Genomic DNA, 27398 nt, shown 5'->3' on the forward strand with positions numbered 1-27398 from the left:
TAAGCTCTTGAGAGAAGTTAAAAGCGTCTTATTCAAGATTGAACAGTGTCCAATGGAGTTTTTGGAGCATCATTTGGGTCCCTGGCCTTAATTGAAATCATCCAGAAGAAACAAGTTAGAGAAATGGAAATACTAGATTCAAAATATTCAAATAATTATTTTTAAAGAACTTTTATACAGGAATATTTTGTGAAAGTTCAGAACCTATCCTATTACTCTTTGTTATCTCATTTCTTGACCAATACATGATGTTTAGCTAATCATGACTAATACAATAATAAATATGATGATTTGGTTATTATCATACAGAATACAAAATCTGAATGAATATTTCCCAAGCATTAGGAAAGATCTATATAAAATAAAGTAAGATAAAATGAAGATATTTTGACAAAATATCTCATTCAGCAGATTTAACTGTACTTTAAAAACTAATTGAATACGGAGTTTAAACAAGCTAGTTCCTTTCCTTTCCTTTACATTTTTTCCTTTACTTGAGTAAAGTTTTATTAGGCTAAAAGACTTCCAGGCTTCCAGGTAGAGAAAAGTATTTCAACTTCTTTCTTCAATATATATTTTAATGCATAATTTGATGAAAGGGCTATTTATAAATTTTGGAGTCATGGACATTTTCCTCTTAAATATTTGTTTTTAATTTAAAGAAGGTGAGATAGAAGCCAATCACAGCAGCAAGTCTTAGAGTTAACATATTTAAATACATTTTAAAGACCAAAAGACTTTTAAACTTCAATTAGTTATCTCAGAATTTTTTAAATACTTTAGGAAAAAAGATCTAAAAATATCTTGCATAAATAAGTGTCCCTAAATTTGAAGGAAAGAAATAATACTAATACACATATTAGCCTCTTCTCTTAAAGAATTAGAAACTACATTAAATGACTTGGATGATAAATATATGTAAGCACCTAGGTTAGGTGTTATTTAATTTTGTGGGTCATCATCACACCTCAAATGCCAACCATTAGAGGTCATCTGCAGATTATGTATAGAGGATGATCTAGTCACTTCTATCTTTCACCTTTCCTTAATATTTCTACTATTCTTTAGAAATGTTTATATTTTTCTTAAAGAAAAACTATAAGTACACAATTTCAGAATATTTAGGGGTTACATTAGATACACCACAATTTGAACTATAGTTCATGCACATGTGTACCCAAGCATTTGTGTATAGGTATATGTTTTTGTAAAGAGTATATGTACCAGTATCATAGGATACATGGTGAGGAGAAATGAGTGAAATATAATTATGGCATATTAAAGGTAATATAACTTAATAGAGAGTTACAATTTAAGGACACAGATATAAATTGTTTTTGTGAGGTTGAAATAATGTTTAACTTATGATGTATTCGTTATTGAGAAACTAACCTTGGAAAGCAGCTGAGAGAGGTTAATTGATCTTTTCCATTATATCTTTAGCATCCAGCAATTATACCTTTGCATTTTTTTAATCCATTCAAGTATCTTCAGGAGATATGTTACTACACTTGCATGTACCTTAATTCACTTCAACATTTACAAAATAACACTGACAAACAAAAAACAGAAAACAGCCATAAATATTAATGAGTATCTTAACAAACATGACACTCAAGTAGTTGTCTTAGCATTTTTTAAGTTACATTTTAATTCCATGTTCTCTGAAATCTTCATGTAAAAGAGCGTTGTATTATTGGAAGCTTCAGACACAGTTACATCAGCTACGACTGTGGTACCTTATACGTTAATATAATTTTGTGTATCCATTTTGCATAATATGCCACTCGGACAAAAATACCAGGACGATTTGGAATGGCACATCCACGACCAGGAACAATGACACCAAGAACCATTCTCATTTTATGTTGTTCACACACAAGTGGTCCACCATAATCTCCCTAGGAAGAAGACATGCAGCAATAATAACAACAACAAAGTATTATTTTAGAAATAAAAGTTAACAATTCAATAACATTTCCCATATCAATGTATATCTCAAATATACATATATACAAAAAAAGAGAATAACTTCAACTGAAATATGAAGACATAAAATTGATGTACTAGACCATTGGTTGTCTTTCTATTGGACTACCAAGTAAGACTGAGATAAGTACAAAAGTTCAAAGTGTTCTATCATGTATAGTAATCGTTTAAGAATGACTGTCTTTTCTAAAATAGTCACTCATGTTTTAAAGTGGTTTCTGCCTCTGTTGTATGCAGACTGAGTAACACATAACCAGTGATAGCTCTTTAAGAAGCTAGATTTTATATTTGTTTTGATTTTCTTCTGATGTCCAAAGTATGTTCAATATAGAAAATTCGAAAAATGTAGAAAAATAGAAGTATCCAAAAAACTCACCTGTAATCATACAGTTTTTATGATTAAACCACATTAAATTTTCTCTTATTTCTAAGTTTTTTTCCCTTCCCTTAATCCTGCCCCCAGAATGATTTTAACAAGTTAAATAAAAACTTGTAGGTGGTAAAATAATTCTGTTTACTATTTGGAAATTGCTTTTCCAGGCATAAAAAAGGGATGTTCCTCCACTTACTTTTAGTATTAGTAGTTTATATAGTTATATTTATATTTTTTTCTTCCCCTTTGTGGAAGGTAGTCCATGATTTTTTGTATGGTAACCCTGTTGTATCGTCATATATAGATCAGTAATAGATGAAAGATGAATAGACTGATAAAATGATTTGTGTGTATATTTTTATATACATATATGTTTATACACATTGTTATATATAATCATTAAAATGTGCTGCATCACTTTTTTCTGCTATGTAGCCTTCCCAGGATTGCAGTGACTGACTTTTGGCATCTTTGTATTTAGAAGAGTGCTTGCAACCATCTTAATTTTCCCCCAAAAGTGATGTGATGAGATAAAAATAAACTACTGCAAAATTTAGTTGTGTAATACCAGTGGAAAGAAGAGAGCTATCAACATTCTATGATAGAGAAAATCAAGGTGGGGGAGAAAAAGAAGATAAAACATTAAAGAAAATAGTTTATTCAAAAAGACTTCATATAAATTCTGCCATGTGAGTTAATCTGGTTTTTAAAATAATGCACCAGTGATTACTGATACAAACTCTTCAGATCAATTCATTTTGAGAGACTTTCACGAAATGTGATGCTATAGCTATTATACAGATGTTTAGGAGGTTTCTTTTTCAAGTGTCTAGATTTCAACGGTTTGGTGATTATATTACGCTGTTTCAAATATCAGTGATGTAAAAAAAATTCTGAAGGATAAGTGCATTTTTGAGAAGTGGTTGAATCAATTTTAAGTCAAGTCTTGTGAATAGAGATAAAAATAACATATGTGATAATGTGATAAATTTTTCAGTGCTAAAGTGAGGAATCTAAGAATGTATAGATGGCAAATGGCTATTCCTGAAGAGCATTTGTCAAAGTAGTAATGGCAATAGAGCTGGGATAATTGTGAGCTTCCTAAATATCTCAAAGATTTGGTCTAGTTCAAAACTTTGTGCTTACAGAGACCTTAGGGTAATAAATAAACAAACAGATAAATAGTTCTTTCTCTTATTAGTCATACTGATTTACTGGAAAAAACATCTATTTTGAAAGTGGTTATAAACATATGATCAGTTTCTAATCATATTATTTTAAAGCAATTTTAAAAATTCTTTAACGTAAAAACATTTTATTGTCTTTTCAGAAATGAAATCTCAGAGCAGTATATGTATATAATATGCATTTCAATAGAAATTTATGCTCCATACTTAGGGCATTTTCCTACAAGCTGAAAAATATTTCACTATTATTGAACTCATTCCATGTTTTACTACACATAGTATTCTTTAATTCCGCAGCTCCCAGGCTTGGAGAGGTTGTCTCTGGCATTCAAAATACATCAAAAATAACGGTTTAACAGCTTGTCTATGTAAAATAGGGATAGGAACACTGCCAAGTAGAAAGAACAGTTGCCTAACAAATGAAAATGTCCAAGTTCTTAAAGTCACAAACTTTGACCTTTTGGTTTTCTAAAATAGAATTTGTTTAAACATACACACACGCACACACACACAGACAGAGGCTTAACCAAAAACACATTTAAAAGTTTAAAACCAGGCATGTATCTCTTACTGAAATTAATAGAGTTAAATTAGAATTTGGGAAGATCAGGTAAATTTAGAAAAACACTAGAAAAAAATGCAAGCTATTGTATCAAACTGCATATTGGATAGTTCTAATTTGAATAACTTTCTCTTAGAGTTTTGGCTGTATTATTTTCTTGTTTTTTGAGAGACAAATGTCATCTTAGTTTGCTGCCAATGAAACATGGATTGCTTCACTGTTTAGCTAAAAGAAATGTACAAGGAAAAGAGTTAGCTTTTTCAACTCCTCTGTGTTAGAACAGGTTGGTGTACAATGATTCTTATTGGAGAAAAATGGAAAGAAAATATAAACACAAGAAACTAGGCTATCCATCACATACTCCTTATTTAAAAACCTCCTTTTTTACCTCGCATGGTCCTGATACAATATTTTCAGCCCCAGCACATATTTCAGACTCATTCAGAGTCACCTTTCCTTGATGATATTGGCTGCATTTCTCATTCCCCATAATATAGAGATGTGCCACTCGTAGTAGACCGTCCGAATTGATCACTAGAATGATGCAAAATATGTACGGTTAATGAGCACAGGGTAAGGTGAGAAAGATAAACAAATACAAAATATTTTTATAAAATAAATATGATACTGTCTTATCTTTCTAAAAATAGCTTACATCCAGTGTAGCCCCAGCCGTAAACACTGCAAGTGGTTTTTTCAGGAATTGTGCACCCATAATTAGGTAAATCAATTGTACTAACAAAATCATCCAGAACAGCAGGCCTGAAAAGAGAAAATATAACAGTAAGCAGCCTTGACTGGAATCCACACAAAATTCACCTATTAAAAGGTAGTGTGAATGTTACAATGAGTCATTCAAACAGAATAAACAATTTTGCTTCAGAGTAAGTAGAGAAATGAATATTTATTTGCAAAGATTTAAGAATAAATGGTCACTGCTATTTTTTAAATCATTATTTTACCTGTTAAAGTTATCATACAATTGCTCACTAAGCTTTGGTTTTAGAGCAGGCTGATTATACTGTTGGCCCAATTTCATTTGTTCACTTTTGAAAAATTTGAAAAAGTCCCTCTCTCTGCCTCTGTATACACACACAGACACCACACACACACACACACACACACACACACACACACACACACACACGACATGTGACTCATGCTTTTATAACTCATCTACATGAGAGAGAAAGAATAAGCACATAGTTGAAGAAAAACCTTCAACAATTCTAGTCTGTGTTAAAAATATGAAACTATCTAAAAGAACTAACCTAGCAAGCTTCAGTAATACCAGATCTGATCCTTCTGGCCCATATACCAGTTGGGTAACATTTAGAACCTGTTTGCGTTTTTCATCTCCTCTTCCATGGACATCATGAATTCCAAGCCAAGCTTCGTAATCTTTCAAGTCTTTGTTTCTAAGTAAAAGATTAAAATATAAAATATAACTTTAAATTATGTAATATTATTCACATATATTGTTATATTAGCTTATAAGGGCAGATAAATAGCCTAAATTTAAACTTTAATTTTAAGTATAATAAAGAGCAACACATTTGCTATGGGAGAGTCTGAATGATACAAGAACATATAAGCAGGAAGAGCCTTTAAATAGGTGAAATTCTAAATAGCTATTTTTTTTTTAAAACTTGCTTATTCTTGCTAGAGAGTAGGTCACTTATGAAAAATTCTCAGGTAAAGTACATTACATGAATTAGCATTTATTGCAAATGTTCCTTTTTATCTCAAATGTGTATGTTTGGTTTGTTAATAGGGGTTGAAAATTTTTACTAACAAAATCAATGTGACCTTGATGAGAATCAAGAAGCTTACAAATGCTACCTCCTTATCTCTTCTGTAGGCTAATTTTCATTGAAAATTATCCTCAGTATTATTCTGAGGCTGGCTCTACATAAGAAAGAAGTGAGGATTGAGAGGTCTGATGATAATTCAGAAAAAGAATTTCTGTCTAGAAATATACAGTGCAAGAAGGAGGTTGGGGTAAAAATTATTAACATAATTCTAGCAAAAGTTTCCCCCAAATGAGAGTAGCACCAGTCGTGGAAAGAGGTGAACAGAAGTAAGTACCCATAAATATAAGTATCAATTAAGTCAAAGTAAATTTTATAAGCTAAATCTAAAAAAGAAATTAATTTGTTCACCCCATACTGGTGAATCTCTGTTAAATGAATATGCATTCTAAGCCTAAGAGCTAAGTGGAAGCCATGCATATTTTTAAATGCTCAAACAAATATTGGTTTCAGAAACACTTTACCGAGAAGGGAAACACTGTCTTGCAGTAAGAATCCAACTTTCCTTTATCAATGATCCTCCGCAGATATGTTTATTTCTAAGAGAAAGAGGAAAGAGAAACAAGTAACATCTGTGCAGAAAGAGTGACTGCCAATTAATGCAAAACCTATGGCTCCATTTGTTAAAACATAAACACATTGAAACGAAAATGTAGACATTAACCCAACTAGAATAAAATGAATAATCCTTTTATCAAAAGGATATTTGGTGATTGTAGCATTAGAACTTTTTTCATAATGTGATTATGATTTTATGAAATCAACTTTATTTCTGTATAAGGAACCCTGTCGCTACACACGAGGATCCATTCCTAACACACATGTTCACGTATGTGTGTCTATCCTTGCGAGAGAAAGTATGTACTACAAATATAGGATAATTAGACCTATTTTAAATTGAGTGTTTGATTCTGAAAACTGCAAATTTGAGTTTTTATTTAAACTTTAAAAACCATCTGGTGGTAACGATATATAATATTTATTCACTGTTCCCTTCTTTCATTACCATTATTTAGTTCTGATGTGTTAGAATATAACTGAGTTTGAATAAATTTGTTTGTTCAGCTTAAGACCAACAATATAACATTTTATTTATAAAATTAAAAGGTTTATAAAATATATCATCTAGGAAATTATAAAATATTTGTAGAGAATAATAAATACTAGAACATTTATTTGATGTATCCAAAATCTGTAAATCTATCATTTTTTGGCAGACATAAGGAAAAAAGTACAACTATTCACAACTTACATTTCCAAAGAGTACAGATGTTCAGTGCTTCAGAGGGTAATAGAATAAGATTCCCAGACTAAGACCACAGTTATTTATGGCCTGTGCCACACAGGAGGATAAGAATATATATCGAGTTTTAATTTCTATTTCTCTCTGTGAGTTTTGGAAGAACAGCTAAACAGCTGTTGTCACTAACAACTTGGATTTAAAAGGAAATTTATTTTTAAAAAAATGTTTATACTACTGTAATCTGATGAAAAACTGTTTCACCTGCTTCTCCAAAGATGGAGACTTCCTTTGGACTATGACTAAGAATAAATTCAGAAGTATTGCCTTTTTTTCCTCGAACAATGAGATTGGCAAAGATCATCTAATTAATTCAAAGAGGGAGATTCTTGGAAAATTTTCTATAATAAAGAAAACACTCGCCCCCCCCCCAACCTTACAGCCTGCCTTAAGTCTTAATATTGCACAATCAGCTTTAATATTCTGGTGAGTTTCATAACTCTATTTCAGTACTATACACCCAGGACAGCTACCCTACAGTTATCAACAAAAATAATTATAAAAATTGATGAGTTACTCCTTAAAAGAAAGACGTACAAAAAGAGAATTTTAGGTCATCTGCTACCCGGTATCTAAAGTCATATATATATCAAGGGATATAAATTTCATGCTTGTTAAGAACTGATTTATTCATTAAAAACACACTTCACTTTCAAGTTGTCTTTATTCTACTTTAATGTCACTGTGATTTAATTATAGTAAGAAAATGGATTTTCTTCCTCTACTCTAGGAGGCTAGAGGTAAAGGAACAGAGAGAGTTTCCAAAAAGAGGAGATATTCCTCTTTTTGGTATTCAAAGAAAGAAAGATTTTCCAGCCATAAAATACGGAGGAAGAAAGCTACCACACACACAGTGGGAACAACAACACAAAGGCTCAGGGGGAGAAACATGGGGTGTCTTGAAAACAAAGGAAAATGTGGCTAGAATGCAGGTGCACTTTGGAGTATGTTGCATGATGAGGTTCCAGTAGAGAGAGAGATACACACAAAAATATTTTAACATTCTGATTACCGTACAGTATAATATGTGTAGTATATAGAAAGTTGTAAGATGAGGTTTTAAGCTAACTCTTATTTTTAATGTTTAATTCTTACAACATAATTACTGATCTTTTTTTTAAGTGTACAATTTAATATTTTTTTTCTTATTAGTAATGTATATATGGCAATCCCAATCTCCCAATTCATCCCACCCCAACTCCCCTGCCCTGGTTTTCCCCCCTTGGGGGAATCTTAATTGATTCTTACAACCTTGAGAAATAGATGTCAAGAATTTTTTATCCACACTGAATATTATAATTGCAGGACTGTTCAACTATCAGTTAATCTTTTTCTTAATGGCAAAATATTCTAGAATTTTAAATATTTGCCATTTTCCTTAGAATGACAATGAAAAAAGTCAGAAATTTAAAACAAATATAAAATTTTTGATATGATTGTACAGAGACAAGTTAGAAGATAAGATAATATCCTAGATTGGGAAATTAATAACATAAGTATTATAACTACTGTGGTAATATCAAAGTATAAGTAGGTTCTCTGTGTAGTCTTTTGTTTGCTTGATGAGAACTGAAGTGCCACATCAGGGACAGTGCCAACACAAATGGGACCTTTGTAAACATTTAAAATGGCTCTAACTCTGGAGGCACAAATTGCAAAATCGAGGGCTATTTGGAAAGCAGAATGTGATCAGTCCCTCTTGTGCCCCCTGTGTACGGGTGCCTTGTGGACGGCACAACCTGCAGGACTACATATAGGCATACTGCTGAGGATATTTTGCAAATAATCCAAACACATATGATTTGTGTGTATTAATAATTACCTGTATTTCAAACTAACCATCCATCCTACATTTGTTCGTGTTGGAATTCCATTTACAACTCGCAATTGTTTTGTTTTGGCGCAAGATATTACAGGATCTAAAAAGAGGACCAAACATAACATTTGACAAAACATTTTGAAATAATCCATGCCTCTCAGCTTTCTTAAGTGCAATGGTAACTATACAAATGTAACTACTGTAATTGTGTCAGAAGAACATTTTGGACAAAAAAAAGGCAAATAGGATAACTACAGTGCCAAATCAGGCCCAAAATGTTTGCTATTCTCATCTAAGTAGATGGATAACACAGAAAAACTGATCAACTCAAGGTCAACAGCATTGCCATGATAGTGACAGTGGCTTTGCTCACTATGTACAAGTTCTTCAGGTCTAACATTAATTGTATTTCCCTTACCAACCTCAATATAAAATGGAACAATGTTATTTACAGTGCTTATTTCTAAATGTCACTGGAAAGCAATAGCAATAAGTGAAAAAACTAACTATATTTGGTTTATTACTTCTGAATTTGTATAGTAAGAATGTAGAACCATTTTGCAACACGTTACCAAAGTTATATTACTTGAAATTTTATACAAATGACATAATTATGTCTAAATCATTATATCCAAATGACATAATCCAGAATTCTTTGAAGTAAACTTTCTCCTGACCCTCCTCGGTATTCCTTGCCTTAGATTTTCCACATCTTGTCCATGGTCTAAAATAGATTTCCATTTGCTTCTTCAGCCTGGACACAGCAGGTGGTGTCTTAAATCAAAATATTTGAGTAACTTCCTTCAGCCCAAGAAATGTGTGAGAATCAGACACAAGCAGCTCCCAACAAATTTTTCTTAAACAGAGGATTAACTGAACCTCAGATTGTGTCACCTTTTGCCTCATAGAGCATGCGAAGAGCTTTAAAGATAGAGCAGGATAAAGACACTGCATAACTTTCCAATGTTCTGGTTTCATTCTTTCTGACTTTAGCATCCTGATTTAATTTAAAGGATGGTGAAGGTCCATTGAATACATTCTGCCCCCAATTAAAAGCAATATACATCCTTTTTTCAAAGTTAAATATTTTCTGACAGAGCATCGAGTTTTGAGTTTTGATATTCAGTATGCAGTTGCCTTTGTAACACCTTTACACATCACACAGAAAAATATTCAAATAAAATAAAATAGGTTATTTTATGATGAAAGTTTATATAATGATATTTTTCTATGAAGAAAATAATGACATCATTTCTGACACATAGAGACTCAGATATAGTATATTATTTTGAAAGGTTACTTACGGTCTAAATTGACTATTGTAGGTGTGGTATCACCTTCACCTGTGAAAACAAATATATACATATACACATAATTTATACATACATATTTCTGTTATATAGAACCAAAACTGTGTATTGAAATCCAAATATCCATGAATGGATAATTTACTACAATTCTTTGCATTTTATTCAAAAATAAAATGCAGTAATACTCTTTTGAATAATTATATATCACTTTTACTAGACAAGGTTGAAAGTATATATCTACTGGTAGTGGCTGATGTGAGAAAAGCCCTGTTTTGTGATTGTGAAAGCTCTCAGGTATGTGGTTGGATGAATATTAGCAGTTTTGAATTACACTGTTGGCATCAAGGAACTAACTACCTCATTCTCCCAAGATGCCAAACATTGTACACAATGAACTTTCCACTGAATTGCACTAATGCTTATTATTATTTGTTTGGGCTATTCATATAGATAAACTGTGTAGCTTTACTGTAATTTGGCCCATTTATATTTTTTTCTGAAAATTACTTTTATTTTTATATGGTTAAGGATAATTGAAACTTCCTATATTTCAGAAAACCTTTTTAAGTATTCAAGAAGATAGAAATCAAGGTCACTCATGGAAAAAGCAGGATAACAAAATATAATTATGTTTTCTTAGAATATTTCAAAGATTGGTTTTTCTAGGTAGTAAGGGGAAACGTTTTTAAAAAAAGAATACTGAAAACTGCAAATAAATTATAACTAAAACTTCATACTTACTCCTTTTTTATAACCTCCCTACTGAGTGGGGTTTAATTGCTGCAAAGAGAAAGGCTTGGAGGATGCTAGGATTTGAAAATACTTAAGTAGTAATGAATGAGGCACAAGACATTTCCTGGAATTTACTGCGTGACTGTTCAGAATTGATAACATAGAGTTTACTCAGGCATTGTTTAGATCCAGCTGGTTGTTAGTCTCTGGAAGTGCCCTGAACTCAGATAAACGGGCAACGAAACATAAATGACATATGGATTCCTTTGCAATAGATGCAAATTTGATTTTTATCTATGGGAAATCTTGAGAAAATTAATACAGTCTAAAGGGTTTTTATTTATGTTCATTTTCCGGATCTAGATATTTTAAGTGAATAAGCATAAAGGTGAATATACAAATTTCATCATTTCCCTTTCCCTTTAGTTTATCCTTGGGGAGCGTTTTGTCTTAGAGTAAGCTGAGGTCATTGTTTTAGTTCATAGCATAAATTAGGATTGAGGCTGACTGTGGTCATTAAAACATCAAGGATATTGGTTTTTCCACTCAGGTCAATTACTTAAAAACTCTAAAATAAAAAGCTAGATATTTATTCCTTATATTGTTGTGGTGAGAAAGACTAGACTATATATTGTATTCTTAATTGCATATCAAGTTTCCTATTTCTAAGCATCAAGTTAATAGGTCAACAAGTATTTAGTTCATTATTGTGCCTTACTAAAATATTTATATTTTTTAAAATGTGTAGATATTATAATTTAGGAGCTTTAATAATTAATAGTATGTATATAGAAAGATTTTCCTCTAAGCCAATATTTCTCACAATTTAGAACAAGTTGCAAAAACTTAAAATCAGATTTCTAGAGATTCTGATTTGTTGGTTAGATTATGAATTTTTAAAAAGCATTCTAGTTTATTCTGCTTTCTAGGCCTTTTCCATTTTACCTTAAAATACTATTTTCACTTCTTCTCTTACTTTTACTTCACGTCTGCACCATAATACTCAAGTCTGAACAACTATATGTGATGCAAATCTTACTTTATATTGATTCAACTTAATTTAAAGAAGGAAAACATGTCAATGATAAAAGTTTTCCCTATGGAAGAGTAGGGGTGTTTGTGAGTGTGTGTATGTGTTTATATGACCTCAGAACCAAATATGTGCTCTAACTGAAAACATAAAGACAGCTTTCTTTTGATAGATCCTTAAAGTTTCAACTCGAATTCAAAACTTTATGAACAGCACATATTTTTCCAGTCTGATGTTTGTATTGCCATTTTCATTATATATTTAATATTAATATGTGTGTATTTAAATGACTATATTTGTGATTATGTATGTAAATATCTCCTCTCTACACTGAAAACTACTTGAGTATAGGAAAGATTGTTTATATTTTCTATACCTAAAATGTTATATAGGGCTTTGCACACAATAGGAGCTCAATTTAAAATTATGAGTAAATGAATAATTTACTCAAATACAAATTGAGGTGGCAGTAATTTACCCAAGGCACTTAAAGTGATAGAACTAAAATTCCTACCTAGAAATCAGAGTTGAAACTCTAAACCATTATATTCTCTTAATACTTAAGAATTTTCTAAGATACATTGTGTGTATGTGTATAAACAAATGACAGACATTTCTACAGTTTCATTTTTGCATCATGATAATCTTAAAAATATATGTTAAATATTATTTTGTAAGCATTTTTTAAAAAAGAAATCAAACCTTTATGTGTTTTGTAATACAAATGTACAGTGTGAAAATGATATATACAGTATCTGAAGTTAAATAAATAAGAAATCAGATCTTCTAAGAATAAATTATATTAGCCTTTCACCAGCAAGAAAATGTAAATAAATCCTGGCTATAAATATTAGAAAAATGGCAGTGTAAAAAAATTTGTTGAAATTAATGTTCAGAATACATTGAAGTAAATGTTATCTGCAGTAGCGTTTAATCAAATACTAGCAACACCCTGAAGTCTTTCAATAGCACATCACTAACTTTTAGTTTAAAAATGTTAGTTGAAAATATGTTTTAAAAACTTTAAAATTATTAGAGTCTTGTCTCAGGTTTATAAACCGAATCACAGTTCTCTGAGATGCTATGAGAACATTTTACTCTTAACTATGTGTATGTACTAAAATTAGGCTACTGTGATTTTTACAAATCTGGAATTCTATAGGGAAAGCAATAGAGCTTGTTTTAGAAGCCAGGTCACTGACTTTATTCCTTTCTCCTAGGTCACTGGAGAGTCTATTAGTCTCCAATATTCTTATCATAGAAACTTCACAAAAAGCTACCATGAAATAAAACTAATATTTAGAAAAAATAACCCTTTCATCATTAAAAAATTTTTTGTGTGTGCACCAGAGAGGTTGGAAAGGTTGGTTGGTTTGCTCATTTATTTTAGTGTTAAAACTGGAAAGATATCTTCTATATAGAAGAACTTTTCCAGGACCTATGCAAACCCTAATCTGGGATAAGTAAGGAACATTAAGGGAACACTAATTAATTTGAAAGGCTATGATTAAAGCTGATGAAATGAAATATAATAATATGAAATACTATTTCTTTGCAAACATATAAGATATTTACTTACTATTACAGAAAATTCCTTTATTAAAAATAGGTTGGAAAGTTCCAAGCTGTAATTATAGGTAAAAGTGATTAACATCATATTTTAAAAGTTTGCTTTTATGCTAAAATTACATGAAACATGACTAGTGTTTCCATTTACGGCGAGAAATTATCTCTTTAATTTGATGTAAATTATAGAAAATATAGACTTGTGTTTGTGTTTTATGTTTTAAAGCAAACATCATTTCTTCAATCTAATCTCTTTTTAAGTGGGTATTTTTGCTGCTGTTTTCAAGGTATTTGCTACTGTCTTGTCTCACATGAAAAACATTCTTAAAAAAAGGCTTAGTGAACATATGAAACTGTCTTTTAAACAAGACGGCAGTTTAACATGTGTTTAAAGATGTTTACTGTAAACAAAACTGTGAGACATGTAGTACAGTAAAATGGTCTCTTGCTACTAGTAGAGCTTTATAAGTCTTTTTCACTCAATAAGATATTGAGGATATACTTTCATCTCAATATACATTACTCCCCCTTAGTGGTTCTCAGTGGAGGTGACTCTCCCCTGCACCTGGGGACATTTGGCAATGTCTGGAGATATTTTTGATTGTCATGACTGGAGTGAGAGGTGGTGCTATTGACCTCTAGTGGGTAAAGGCTATGGACACTACAAAGGTCTTATAATACACAGGACAGCCTCCCATAACAAAGATTTATCCAGCACAAAATGTCAGCCGTGCTGAGGCTGAAAATTCTGATACATTTCCCCAAACTGACCTCTATACAGGCTTTCCAATACACAAAGCACAGTATTGGCAAAGCCTGATTACCCAGGTTCTTAGTGACACAGAGCATTAATAATCATGTTCTTATTTGCCAACCTGATAGGTGGAAATGATTTCTTATGCATTTATATTTTCATTATAATTATTATATTTTCTTACTATTAAGTTTTAATATCTTTTCATTTGTTTATTAATTAAGTTTATTCTTGAAGATGCGTTTTCTTCAGTTTTCTCCTGAGTCATCTCATCTCTTTCATATTGCTATATAGGCACTCTTTTATATGAAGTATATCAGACATATATTACATATTTTACACATATCTTTTAGTTTACGTGCTAATACTTTTTTTAAACAAAATCATCTTATTCTCAGAGAAGAGAATGGAATGTTCTAGGCTTCTTAGTCTTGGACTAAACAGCTGAGAAGAAAATGGAAGCACCACTATCTCCACTCTGTTTATGGGTCTGTTAGTGGGCTGGGGACTTTGCTAAGAGCTCTGCTACATTCAGAGGCTGAACAGTTAGTATTTATTGGTGGTGGGGGTTAGGAGGTCTTTCTAGCCCAGTCAGAACTATGGCCATGTATTGCTTGTGGATTCCAAATAAGAATCTTCTGATGGAGGAAAATCTCTTTTATAAGATCAGCAGAACTTTTCTTTGTCTAGAGGAGAGATGAAGTTGTGATGTGTGTTGCTGTCTGGAGTGCATCCTTATTTTGGGATCAACTCTAGCCCTCATCTGTTATTTCCACCTCTGATTAACATATTATTTTAGAGGGCATGCAGTATATTTAAAATAGTTCACTTGATAAAAATCACAAAATGCACTTACAACGAGAAATAGGGCAATAATCCCAAGGAATGAGAGGATTCCCCGTGTAACACCAGGGACCATGGGCATCATCATCAGGATTCCGGCAGTAATTTTTATTCAGCTTACTAGCATCTGGTTCCCAGAAGATATGCCTGCATAAACAACACACTCTGAACATCACAAGATGCACATCTTGTCCAAGAGAAACAAAACCTCACGAAGAAGATATAATCCTAGCACATAACTTTCATTACAGATACAACACAAACTACCTGCTGTGAATTTGGGTTACTTTTTGAGACTTATTTTGTTCTTGTTCTTGCAGTTTGGAAACATGCTTTTTAACTCACGAATAAGGCTGAAAAATCAGCATAGATAAAATGATAAAAGATTTTATGACTTTGCGTCTGTTTAATAAGTATACTGGCAAGGTAACAATACCCCGTGCCAAAAAAAGGAGCAGATGACAACGATCTAAATTATAAAATGCATAGAAAATACAAGCTATTGCAAAAGTATTTTTTTCACGTTTCAGAAACATGTAGAGAAGTATCACTAACAACATTACTATGAAAACATTACTTCCACAACAGGAAGATACACTGAAAACTTAATTATGTGCTAATAAAATTATTAAATTCTAAAATTTCACTGGTCATATAATTACAAAGTACAATTTTTTGACAGATACCTGAGTAACACTTCATTTTACATATTAACTAAATTTACTACAAAAGAAAATCAAAAATACTGTATGTTATTTTACAAGATCATGATCACTCATATAACATCAATATTTATCTTTACCTCAGTAATATTAATGAAGTCAAATTCCACATGGCCATCCTGACCATGTCATGAAAACTATGCATCCTAACTTAATTTGTTTTGGATTGTTAATTACCACCATGCTTGAATGTAATTAATGTGTCATTTTTAAAAATTGGGAAGAGCTTCAGCATATTGGGTTGTCTAAAAAATTCCTTTGAGTTTTTTCCGTAAGAAGGAAGGAACTTTTTGGCCAACCCAATAGAAACTTGGATTATCTTTACAGGCTCAGATTCACTTTTTGGACCAATACAACAGGAAAGACATATAATACTTACTATGTGACAGATTCTATTATATATGAGTTACATATATGCCCATAGACCAACCAATCTAGAGCCCTTAGACGACCTCTAAGATTATGCAATTTTGTATTTGAGGAAATTGAAATCAACAGGGGACAATTAATTTGACTAGGCTCACATGGTTTTTAAGCTATACAACAGGTGTTTGAACACATGGCTCTTTCCAGAGTCAGTGTTCAAAACCACCACGCTGTATAAACTCTTTACTCAGTTATAGTTTTTTCTTAAACCAAAATGGTACCATGCAACTTAATCATTCATCAATATCCTACGAATTGTTTCCAAATGATTTTTAACTATTTCCAAAGGCAGATCTAAACTCAGTGAATTAAGAGTTATAACCATTTTAGTCCCTGAGTAAATATGTTGCATATTTCCAGTGGTATGCTGGTAAATGTTTAACAACTGGCACTCTGAAGTGTGTATGGGGGGAGTCATTATTTGTTGTCCTTGCAGATTTCTGTAGTGTAACTACTTCTACCATAAAACTTTCAAGCTTCTAATATGGAATCACTGAAGTCAGAGTTGGTTACAATTGTCTCTCACAAATCCATGAAGAGTGAGATCCACCCAGCTTTTAAAAATACCAATGTTGAAATCAGCATTAATTTTAATCATGCCAATTTTTGCTTAAAATTCTTCAATGAATCCCTTTAATGCTTAAGATAAAACTCAAACTTCTTAACACAGTTTACAGGGTCCTATATGGTTTTGCCACTGAAGAATTCCTTCTCTGTGGACATTAACCAAATTGTACTGTTTCAACCTTATTAAAATTATTTCTGATTTTTAAACTCTTCAGTTTTGGGGCTTTTGGACAGGTTGTTTCTTCTGCCTGATGTACTTTTCCTCCTACACTTCCTTCGACTAACTCCTACTTATTATGTATGTCCCAGCTAATGTCCCTCCCTTTAGGAAACCCTCCTGACCATCTAAGTCTGGGTGGCACTTCTTTGCAGTCCCATAACATAAAACATGCTTTTTCATGGATTTTTTAATATGGCATTGGCATTTGCTGTTTTCTGGCATTCCATACTAGAGACAGAGATCCATGATGGCAGAATTCTCCTTCACTTTGAAGTTCTAGAGCTACAGCACCAATACAGTAGCTACTAGCCACATGTGGTTTCACAGAAACTAGTATGTGGCTGGTCCAAATTTAATGATGCTGTAAATATAAATATACAACAAATTTTGAAGCTTTAATATAAAAATGTGAAATAGCTCATTAATAATTTTTATATGGAATACATATTGAGATGAAAAGTTTTAGAAATACTGGATTAATAAAAACATATTATTTTTTAAAATTGCCTGTTTATTTTTATTTAAGTTATGGCTACTAGAAAACTTAAAAGTACAAGTGTGGCTTACATATGTGAATTGCATATTTATGTTAGAGAACTATTACTATTTGTTTGTAAAGAAAATTAATCAAAACAACATCATCCACTAGTGAGTAAATTTTGAAAGAGAATAAGGACTAAAGCTAAAGTGAAACCAGGAGCAAAATGACTCAACTTCTCTGCATCCTTAAATTCTTATTCACAAATATAGGAATTTCTTCCATATAGCATTATGATGGTCAAATGAGATAACTCATATAAAGCAGCCACATTGCACACACTTTATTCCATGACACTACCTGCTTTTCTTTTAATCCTGCTGCATATATTCTGGGATATTTAATAAAAATCTGTTCTATGTAGCAACTATATCTCATACTTCTTTTGTAATTTCAAACACACTAGTACTATTGCTGGGGTCAAGTGGAAGATAACTGCTTTTATGTGAATATGTCCAATGTCAAAATCTCTAATTCTCTGAAATACATAGATTTTTTTCAATTACATATCCATTCCTTTAATTGTAGAAAAACTGTGTGTGTCAGAATAAAGCTATACAAGGAAACCTGTCTCAGTATGTTTTTAGTAGTCAAGTGGAATTTTAAGGTATGTATGTACATGAAGATGGTCACTTATGAATTTTATAAACTAATACTAATAAATAGTTATGAGAATGTAATCATATAATGTATAATTTGAAACACTAGATTTGACATTTAATTATATACTGTCTTATCAAGTTGTGTAATTGTTTTCATGATATGACCATATCCTGCTTAAAGGTGGAGCCAAAATGTGTGTCCACTTTTCGTTAATGTTCCCAAGGCATCTGTTACAGAGCAGAAACACATAGTAAATGCTCAATAAATATGTGCAGGTTTGAATTGTTTATTTAAATTTGCCACATAGAAAATGTTAAATTGAGTTGGACCGAACAATCAATTTAATGTTTTTATTAGCTTACTATAATATATAAATGAATAGAAAGAAATACCAATGTACCTCACTACACCTATCCGCTGTTATCACTACATACCATATATTGAAAGGAAAAAAATTACACACCGATGTAAATCTTCCATGTTCTTGTCCCACATCGAACATGTTAGTCCAGATCGTGTTTTGGATAAATTGCCCATATAATTTTTGCCATTCCCACGGTAACAATCTAAACATAAAATATATGAAAAGAAGACTAATGAATACTAGGCAGTATAGAACAAAGATTTTTTTACAAGCATATGAATTCATGAAAATCAATATAAAAATTAAAACAAAGCAATGAAATACAAAGCAAGGGACTTAACTCTCTCTAATAGAATATCTTTATTTTTAGCCAAATTTCTTCATTAAAATGAAAGTTTATGCATTAAATTACAAATTCAAAAAAATATCAAAGAAAAAATTAAATGAGTGGCTCTTATGGACACCAAAGAAATGACATATATATTTTCCAACATTTTCTACTAAAAAATTTTACTCCACAGGAAAGTCACAAGAATGATACAATATACCAATCTCATTTGTTGTGTTTTGATTTTTGTCTTTCATGAGACTGACATTCTGAGTCATCCAAGCCAGCTGTTTCACAAATGCTCTTTAATTTCATTTTGTCTGATTATTATCTCGTGAATCAAATCAAGTTAAATACAGAAATATTGCATAGCTGATATTTTATCCTTTTTACATCATTATTTCATGTGACACATGATGTCTGATTATTGGTGAGGAGTTTGATAACTTGGTTAAGTGGTAAAAAGGAAAAACTTCTCTTCATATACAACAAAAACAAACAAAAAGTTTTCTGAGGACTTTGAGGCTGACAACTCCTATTCCCAAACAAATTTTCACAAAATGGCTTACGCATACTTTGATTAATTTTGCATGAATCAGTTATTACTATGTGGCTTTTAAAATCATTTTTTTTATTTCCTACATTTCTTTCTTTCTTCATTATTATTATTCTGTAAATGAGAGTTTTTCCTTCTCCCCTTCTCCTTGCATTTGCATATTACTGCTACTACTGCTACTACTAGTAGTAGAAGTAGTAATGTAAATATGGACTCATGGGTTCTCTTTTTATTCAGCGTGATATATAGTCTATTCCTGTTGTTCATTTTGATGCTCAAATTGTTCCAAATTTAGCCAATGGAAGCCATGTTAAAATGGCTCCTGTGTCTTTTATCATGTCCCATGTGGTTTTATTTTTCACTTTTTTTCAACTGAGCAGTTCACATTCTACTAAATATTGATAGAAGTGTCCGTATTCTTAATTTTAAAAAATAATAAAAAGAAGTTAAGTTCCTTCAAATATGTAAGTTGCAGTTTTACTTTTGAGAAGAAACAGTATTCCATATTTTGAAATAATGCTGCATATTTTAAAAGTAACTAACAATTCTGATTTTTATATGAATAAAAACTAGTTTTGACTGTAAAATGTTATCTACAAATGTATATCAACATTAAGATTATTCTCTGTTTTAAACTTGGTAAGCCATAGTATATTATCACTGGTTTTAAATGTGCTACATGATTAGAAAAAATAATAGGTACAAATCCTAATAAAAATTTTAAATGAATAATTTAATAATTTGTCCACGTGTTCATTAATTTACTAAAAAAGAAGTGTAATACATATATTCAATAGTTGTATTTTGGTATCCATGAATTTGCACTTAAATATAAAAACTCAAATAGGGTAGGATTTGATACACATAATATAACAATCATTACCATACACGATAAAATAGTTTTCCAAAAGCATAAATTTATAAAATCCAATTCTTTTATGTATGCAGAATATGTTAGTTAAAATATGTTCCTCTGGGAATGCAATTTTTTTCTATACTAAGAAAGGTTAAACCTTTGGCTGTTAGGTAGTAAATTCTTCAGATAAGCTCTTTCTGAAGAAAGCAATTGTGCAATGCATATTGGTATTGCTCTTTGATACATTTTGATTTTACATCTATGTTTTCTGTATTAGAGAAAGAGATCCTCGTTACCACTACTACCCTTTCATGTGAATATGAGCTGTGAGCTAGGTTTTTTTTTCTTAGTAAATTTTTTATTTTTGAATAGTTTTTAATTTACAGAAAAGTTGTAAGTTTGTACAGAGAGTTCTAATATACCACATAGTTTCCCCTACTTTTACTATCTTAAAGCATGATAGATTTGTCACAATTATTTACCATACTGATACATTATTATGAACTGAAGACTATATTTTGTTCAAATATTCTTAGTTTTTACCCAGTGTACTTTTTTGTGTTCTAGGATTCCACATGATACCACCTTACATTAAACTGTCATGTTTTTTTAAGGCTCTTCTAGATGTAACCGCTTTCTCAGACTTTTCTTTTTTGATGATCCTGACAGTCTTAAGGAGGATTGGTATTTTGTAAAATGTCTATCAGTTGGGTTTATCTGATGTTTTCCTCATGATTAGATCTGGGTTATGGGTTTTTGAGAGAAAGACATGAATTTTTGAGCACTTATTAATTTGCTGGCAAAAGATATTGCAGCCTTGCTTTGTGTTTTTCTTGCCCCGGGCTTGGAACTGTCAGTTTCACCAAGGAGCCATTGGTTATGTCAGTGATGAAAGGTGAGGAGAAGACAAGAAGTGGGTGCCATGTGTGCTCATTGCTATTTGGTACCATTGTTTCTAGTCCCTTTTATTTGCTAGAGCTGGGCAGTGTATGTGTGTGTGTGTTCAGGAGTAACTGATCCCTTCTAACTCCAGTCTAGCACCAGAGTTCTTCCTCTCCTCCGCATATCCTTTCTCCTACAGTGAAAATCCTGATTCTAGGTAACATCAACATCTTTGCTCATTTTCTTAATTCTCCAATGCACACAAAATAATGTCAAAGCTGCTACATCCTAATACTAACAACAAACTTATACTTTAAATTTCAAAAGGTATTTATAGTTATCTAGCTTTAAATGTATTCCAGTGAGGTTATATATAGTCATAATTTTGTTTAAAAATTATTTGGAATTTTTTTCCCAATTCTGTGGTAATGGTATCTATTTGATATGTAGATAGGCACATTTCTGTGGATTTTTTTCCATCTTTCTTGAGAATACATTTTGAACAATTAAAAATTATTAAAACATTAATATTGGTTGATAGTCAAAATTATATGAAAGTGTGTATTCAGGGTTCTTATTTTCCCTTTCACTTCTGTGTCATATTACCCACTACTACCCACCATTACAAGTAACCAATTTCATTATTTTCTTGTTTATGGCTCCTGTGTTTCTTTTGTTTTTTTTTTTCTTTTTTAGCAAAGATAGATACACACACACACACATATACATATATAATAGATGTTACATGTATATATATTCTATATGTATTATTATATCCCATTCTTTATTACTAGTAGTACATCCCTTTATTACTAATAGAATACCAAATACTGCCTTGCTTTTTTTAAAATTAATAATATACCTGAAAATCACTTCATATCAGTTCATGAAAAGTTTTATCATTCTTTCTGCAAATTCACAGTATTCCATTGTGTGACTTTCCCAAAGTAGATTTGGGTTGTTTCGCTAGTACAGAAAATGCTGCAATTAAAAAAAAAAAAAACTTGTGCATATGTTTTCTGCATATTTATTGGAGCTGTATATTCAGATAGTGCACTGTTGGGCCAAAAAGTGAATGCATATGTAATTTAATTATTGTAATATTCTGTTCCATAAGGATTTTACCATTTTGCACTCCTAAGAGCAAAGCATGAGAGTTCATTTCCCCATACAGCCTGGCCAGAAGATAGTGTTGTCAAGCTTTTGAATTTTTGTGAATTTATATGTGAGAAATAGAAGTCATATTATGAAAAATATCAATACTTACATTTTACTTTTTTCTTGTTATATGTGAATTTAAGCATAATTTTCATGTATTTAAGGGGATTTTTATATTTTTTCTCTAAAGAAATCTTTCTGTTCATGTATTTTGTCCATTATTTAATTTTTGGTCACATATTTTTCACTTTCACAATTTTTATGTACTAAAAATGTTTATCTTTATCTGTGATACACATTTTAAAACTTATTTCCAAATTTGTCATTTGTCTTTTGAATTTAAATATGATGGGTTTGTTTATGTTTTTTGCCATGGCAAGTTTTTGAGGTAGCTTATTATTTTTTTTTTCTTTTATTGCCTTTAGATGTGAGTGTTAATTAGAAAGCATATCACCGCATCTAAGTTATAAAGGCATTTGTTTCAAGTTTACGTCTTGTGTCTATATGGTTTCCTTTCTTTACACTCATATCTCTTATCCATTTGGAGTTTATTTTCGGGTATGGTGTAAGGCATGGATTTAATTTTATTATTTTTCCAAATGGTACTTTATTGATACAATATTTTATATATTTTTTTAATTAATTTTTTGGCTGTGTTGGGTCTTTGTTGCTGCGTGCTGGCTTTCTCTAGTTGTGGCGAGCAGGAGCTACTCTTCATTGTGATGCACAGGCTTCTCAGTGCTGTGGCTTCTCTTGTTGTGGAGCATGGGATCTAGGCAGGCGAGCTTCAGTAGTTGTGGTACGTGGGCTCAGTAGTTGTGGCTCCCGGGCTCTAGAGCACAGGCTCCCTAGTTGTGGCACATGGGCTTAGTTGCTCCGCGGCATGTGGGATCTTCCTGGCCCAAGGATCAAACCCGTGTCCCCTGCATTGGCAGGCAGATTCTTAACCACTCTACCACCAGGGAAGTCCCCATTATTATATTTTAAATGTTTATTTTTACCCAGTGACATATAGTGCCACATTTTAAATACAATCTCAGAAAGGAGTCTATTTTTGGATTCTGTGTTTTTTTCTAATTGTCAGTTTATCCACGTCCTAGAACTATGTTCTTTTAATTATAAACGTTTTTAAAAAATTTAGTATCTGATAGAGTTATTTACCTCTAATCACTCTTCTTTTCAAGGTTTTCCTTAGTATAGTTACATTCCTTAGTATAGTTATTCTCTTGGGAAAATTTTAGAATGAATTTGGAATCAGAAAAAGATGTTGATCTATTTCTTAATATCACTTTATAAATTAGCTTAGGTGGAATTGATGTATTTATGATGCTAAGTTCTCATATCAAGAACAAGGGACATTTTTCTACATATTAAAGTACAATTTGGGGCTTTCAGTAGTAATTTAAAATTAATTACATGGATTTGTTCATCTTTCCTAAGTTTATTCCTAAGTTTTTGTCAGTTTTGTTTCCTATTATAGATGTAGTTTTCTCTTTAATTAGATCTTCAAACCCATATATGAATGCTATTAATATATGTATATTAATTGTATATCCTGCTACCTTAGTGATTTTTTTATTATTTGAATTCAGATTTCCAAGTATATTACTATTATATCATTTGCACAAAGATCTTTTGCCTTTTTACCCAATCAATAAATATGCCTTCTTATCTAATTGTATAAAATAATATCAACAATGCAATGTTAAAGAGAAATATGTTAACTTATATTTACAATATTAAATAGTAAAGGAGATAGTAGTCACTCTTGTTTTCTTTTTGACCTTAGTAAGAATACCTCTAATGTTTTCCCATCAAGGAAGTGGTGGTTTTATGACTGAGATTATATCTATATATCTGTATATATATGTTGTATATGTATACATATATATGCGTAGATATATGGATGTGTGTAAGTATATGTATTCCACAAATCTTGAGTACTTTTATGAAGAACACATGAATTTTATCACAGTAATTTCAAAATCTGTTGAGATTTGTTATATGGTTTTTTTTCTTTCATCTAAGATGAATTATGTTAATGGGTTTTTAAAACTGAACCATTTTTGTTCTCAGACTAAACTCTACTCAATCATTATGTATTATTTTCTTAATTTCTTTATTGAACTGTTCACTCAAATTTCATTTAATATTTTTATATTAATATTTACAAGTGAGATAAGTCTGTTGTTTTCTGTGATACCTTTATCATGTTTAGGTTTCAATATTACAATCCCATCATAAAAGTAATTTGGAAATGTTACTGCATTTGTTAAGGTACAGGACAATTTATATAGCATTGAGATCACCTGGTCTGGGAATTCATCTAGGCATGATGTATTTGTGAATAATTTATTAGTGAATTTCCATGTTTCTTTTATAGGAATGAGTCTAAGTTTTCTTTCTCTATTAGGGTCAATTCAAATAACTTGAATTTTCCTAGTATATTACCCATTTTATTTTCATTTTCAGTTTTTATATGAGGTTATATAAAATAATCTCATGTTTTCTAATTTTCTTGTTTCACTGGTTATTTATACCTTCATAATTATTACATATTTATCCACTCTTTCTTGAGTCAGTTAGCTGATGGTTGTCTATTTTGTTAAATTTTTTCAAAGAATCATCATTTGGCTTTATTCATTAGATCTACTGTTTTCTTTACCTTATTAATGTCTGCTTTTATCTTAGTCTTCTGTCTTGTGTTGCTTTTGGTTTACTTTTTTCTCCACCTCTTTGAGTGGGAAGTTTCATTCCCATCTTCATTATGTATATTATTGATGTAAATATTTAAAACTGTGAATTGTGTCCTGTTTCCTGCTTTAAGTTATGCTATATAATCTAATACAGTGTGTTTTATCAGCATTTTTAAAGAAATTCTGCAGTTTCAGTTTTCTGTTTTTAAAACAGTTATTTGATACCAACTGGAAGAGCTTTTATATATATGCTAATTCAAGTACTGCAAGATTTGAGCAAAAGTTTTTAACTCATCAACCAATCTTTGAAATTTACATTTCCTGTTAAATAGAGAAGGATAAGAGCAACATCCTTTCGTGTGTGTGTGTGTGTGTGTGTGTGTCTGCATCCATACATATATGTTGAAATGCATACTATTAGCTTAGCAGTATTATACAATGACATAACTGTCTGTTAAAATTTCACAGCTGTATGTTGAATTGGCTAACAGTTTCTCTTAAGTAGGATTTATTCATTTTCAAATTACCCCACAGAGCCTAGCATGTTGTTGCATATATCAGGTATAATATATTGTTAAAGAAAAGGAATATAATATATTGTTCAAGTATTAGTGAAAAGGAGAAAGCATGAAGTAATGGAAAGGTCATTTGAAGGAAAATTTGAGTAAATCTCAGTTGCACTAATTTGAGAGTTCAAACAAGTTATTTAAATTCCATAAAAGTAATTCATTCATCTTTTAATGTGTAGATTTATTATATAAGCAATAACATCAGCTTAACTTTCAAAAACCAAAATCCTTACCTGATCTTTGGTAAGTGAAATATATATATATACACACACACATAAAAGCATCTTAACACATACCAGAAGCTTATTAAACAATTGTTTTCATTTGCCTCTATCACTCAGAAATTATCAGTAATTGTTTAAATGAATAAGGCAGGGACAAAGAAGATCCAGCTGGTACCAAACATTCCTTAATCATTGGTTTCAATTTTATTTCCAACTGACCTTTAAAGTCTGCCCAAGAAGAGTGAAATTGATTGAAAAGGGACTCATCCTTTCTTCCCTCTACAACTGTTTTCAGAGTTACTCATGAAAAATGGCACTGAGGAAAAAGTCCGGAGGTGGAAGTAGTATGTATAGGGCAATAAATCTATGAAATGGAGCTTTAAATTTGGCTTGGACATTTTAGAATGATTTAGGATTGACCATGGCCATGACCATCATAATGAAATTTATGTGAAAGAATATGATTATTTAAAAATCATAACCCCCAATTCATTGTATACCAATAAATGCCCAGAATCCAACATTATTATTAATTTTTGACAAATGATTTTTTAAACCTATTTCAGTGTGACTTTTCTCAACCACTGCTCCCTGAAACAATTATTTTCAATGGTGTCTATGTTTCCAAGCACAATGGTGATTTATCCCAAACCCCACTGCTACATATCATCTCTACTGCTAACACCCAGGTCCACATCACTCTCATCTCTCACCTAAATTACTAAAACAATCATTCAATTGATTCCCCTGTTTTGGCCCTTGTCAAGAGTTCTGGCTATTTTTCATAATACAGCCAGAGTCATCCAGTTAAATTTAAGTCAGATCATTTAATTTCCCTTCTCAAAACCCTGCAACAGAGTTTCTTCTCTTTCAGAATACAAGTGTAAATCCTTCCAATTTCTACAAACTGCCTATGCAGTTTTTGCCCAGTTGCTCTCTAACCTCATCTCCTGCTACCCTCTACCTTGCTCATTCTGTACCAGCCACAACGATGTGCTGTTTCTTTCTTTCAACTTTTCAAGCACTCTCCCATCTCATGCCATTTTCATTTGCAGTTTCCTCTGCCTAGAATGCTCTTTACAAATATGTGCACGTGCTGCTCCCTCACTTCTTTCAGGTCCTCCTTAAATGTTATCTTAATATGTAAGATCTTCTCAGGCCATTAAAATATAAAATAGCAACATCCTCCTCCAACTCTGGGACATTTATCTCTCTAGCACTTATGCAAACTAACTTACTGTCCCCACCTCCACTTTAATTTTGTTTGTTTTTTGTTTGCTGGACATTACTTCCACAGGGTCAGAGAACTTTGTTTTGTTTATTGGTATACTCACAGGGCCTAAAACTGCCCCTGGCACTAGTCTACATTCAAATAAATAAATGGATATTGAACAAATTAATATATAAAAGAAA

The 27398-nt window shown here is 31.4% G+C and overlaps 1 protein-coding gene across 1 annotated transcript in view; it reads right to left on the reverse strand.

The window, feature by feature from the left end:
- Window positions 1-1677: 1677 nt before the first annotated feature.
- HGF (hepatocyte growth factor) overlaps window positions 1678-27398 on the reverse strand; it is a 69935-nt gene continuing 44214 nt past the window's right edge. The window contains exons 10-18 of the mRNA XM_057731795.1: window positions 18816-18918; window positions 15290-15423; window positions 10346-10384; window positions 9045-9141; window positions 6387-6461; window positions 5383-5529; window positions 4767-4873; window positions 4500-4645; window positions 1678-1901 (exon numbers count right to left, since the gene is read on the reverse strand). Of these exons, the coding sequence (XP_057587778.1) occupies window positions 1725-1901; window positions 4500-4645; window positions 4767-4873; window positions 5383-5529; window positions 6387-6461; window positions 9045-9141; window positions 10346-10384; window positions 15290-15423; window positions 18816-18918 (1025 nt within the window). The 3' untranslated portion in view covers window positions 1678-1724. The remainder of the gene's footprint in view (window positions 1902-4499; window positions 4646-4766; window positions 4874-5382; window positions 5530-6386; window positions 6462-9044; window positions 9142-10345; window positions 10385-15289; window positions 15424-18815; window positions 18919-27398) is intronic.

This window comes from Hippopotamus amphibius, chromosome 4 (assembly GCF_030028045.1).
Source record: "Hippopotamus amphibius kiboko isolate mHipAmp2 chromosome 4, mHipAmp2.hap2, whole genome shotgun sequence".
NCBI lineage: Eukaryota > Metazoa > Chordata > Mammalia > Artiodactyla > Hippopotamidae > Hippopotamus > Hippopotamus amphibius.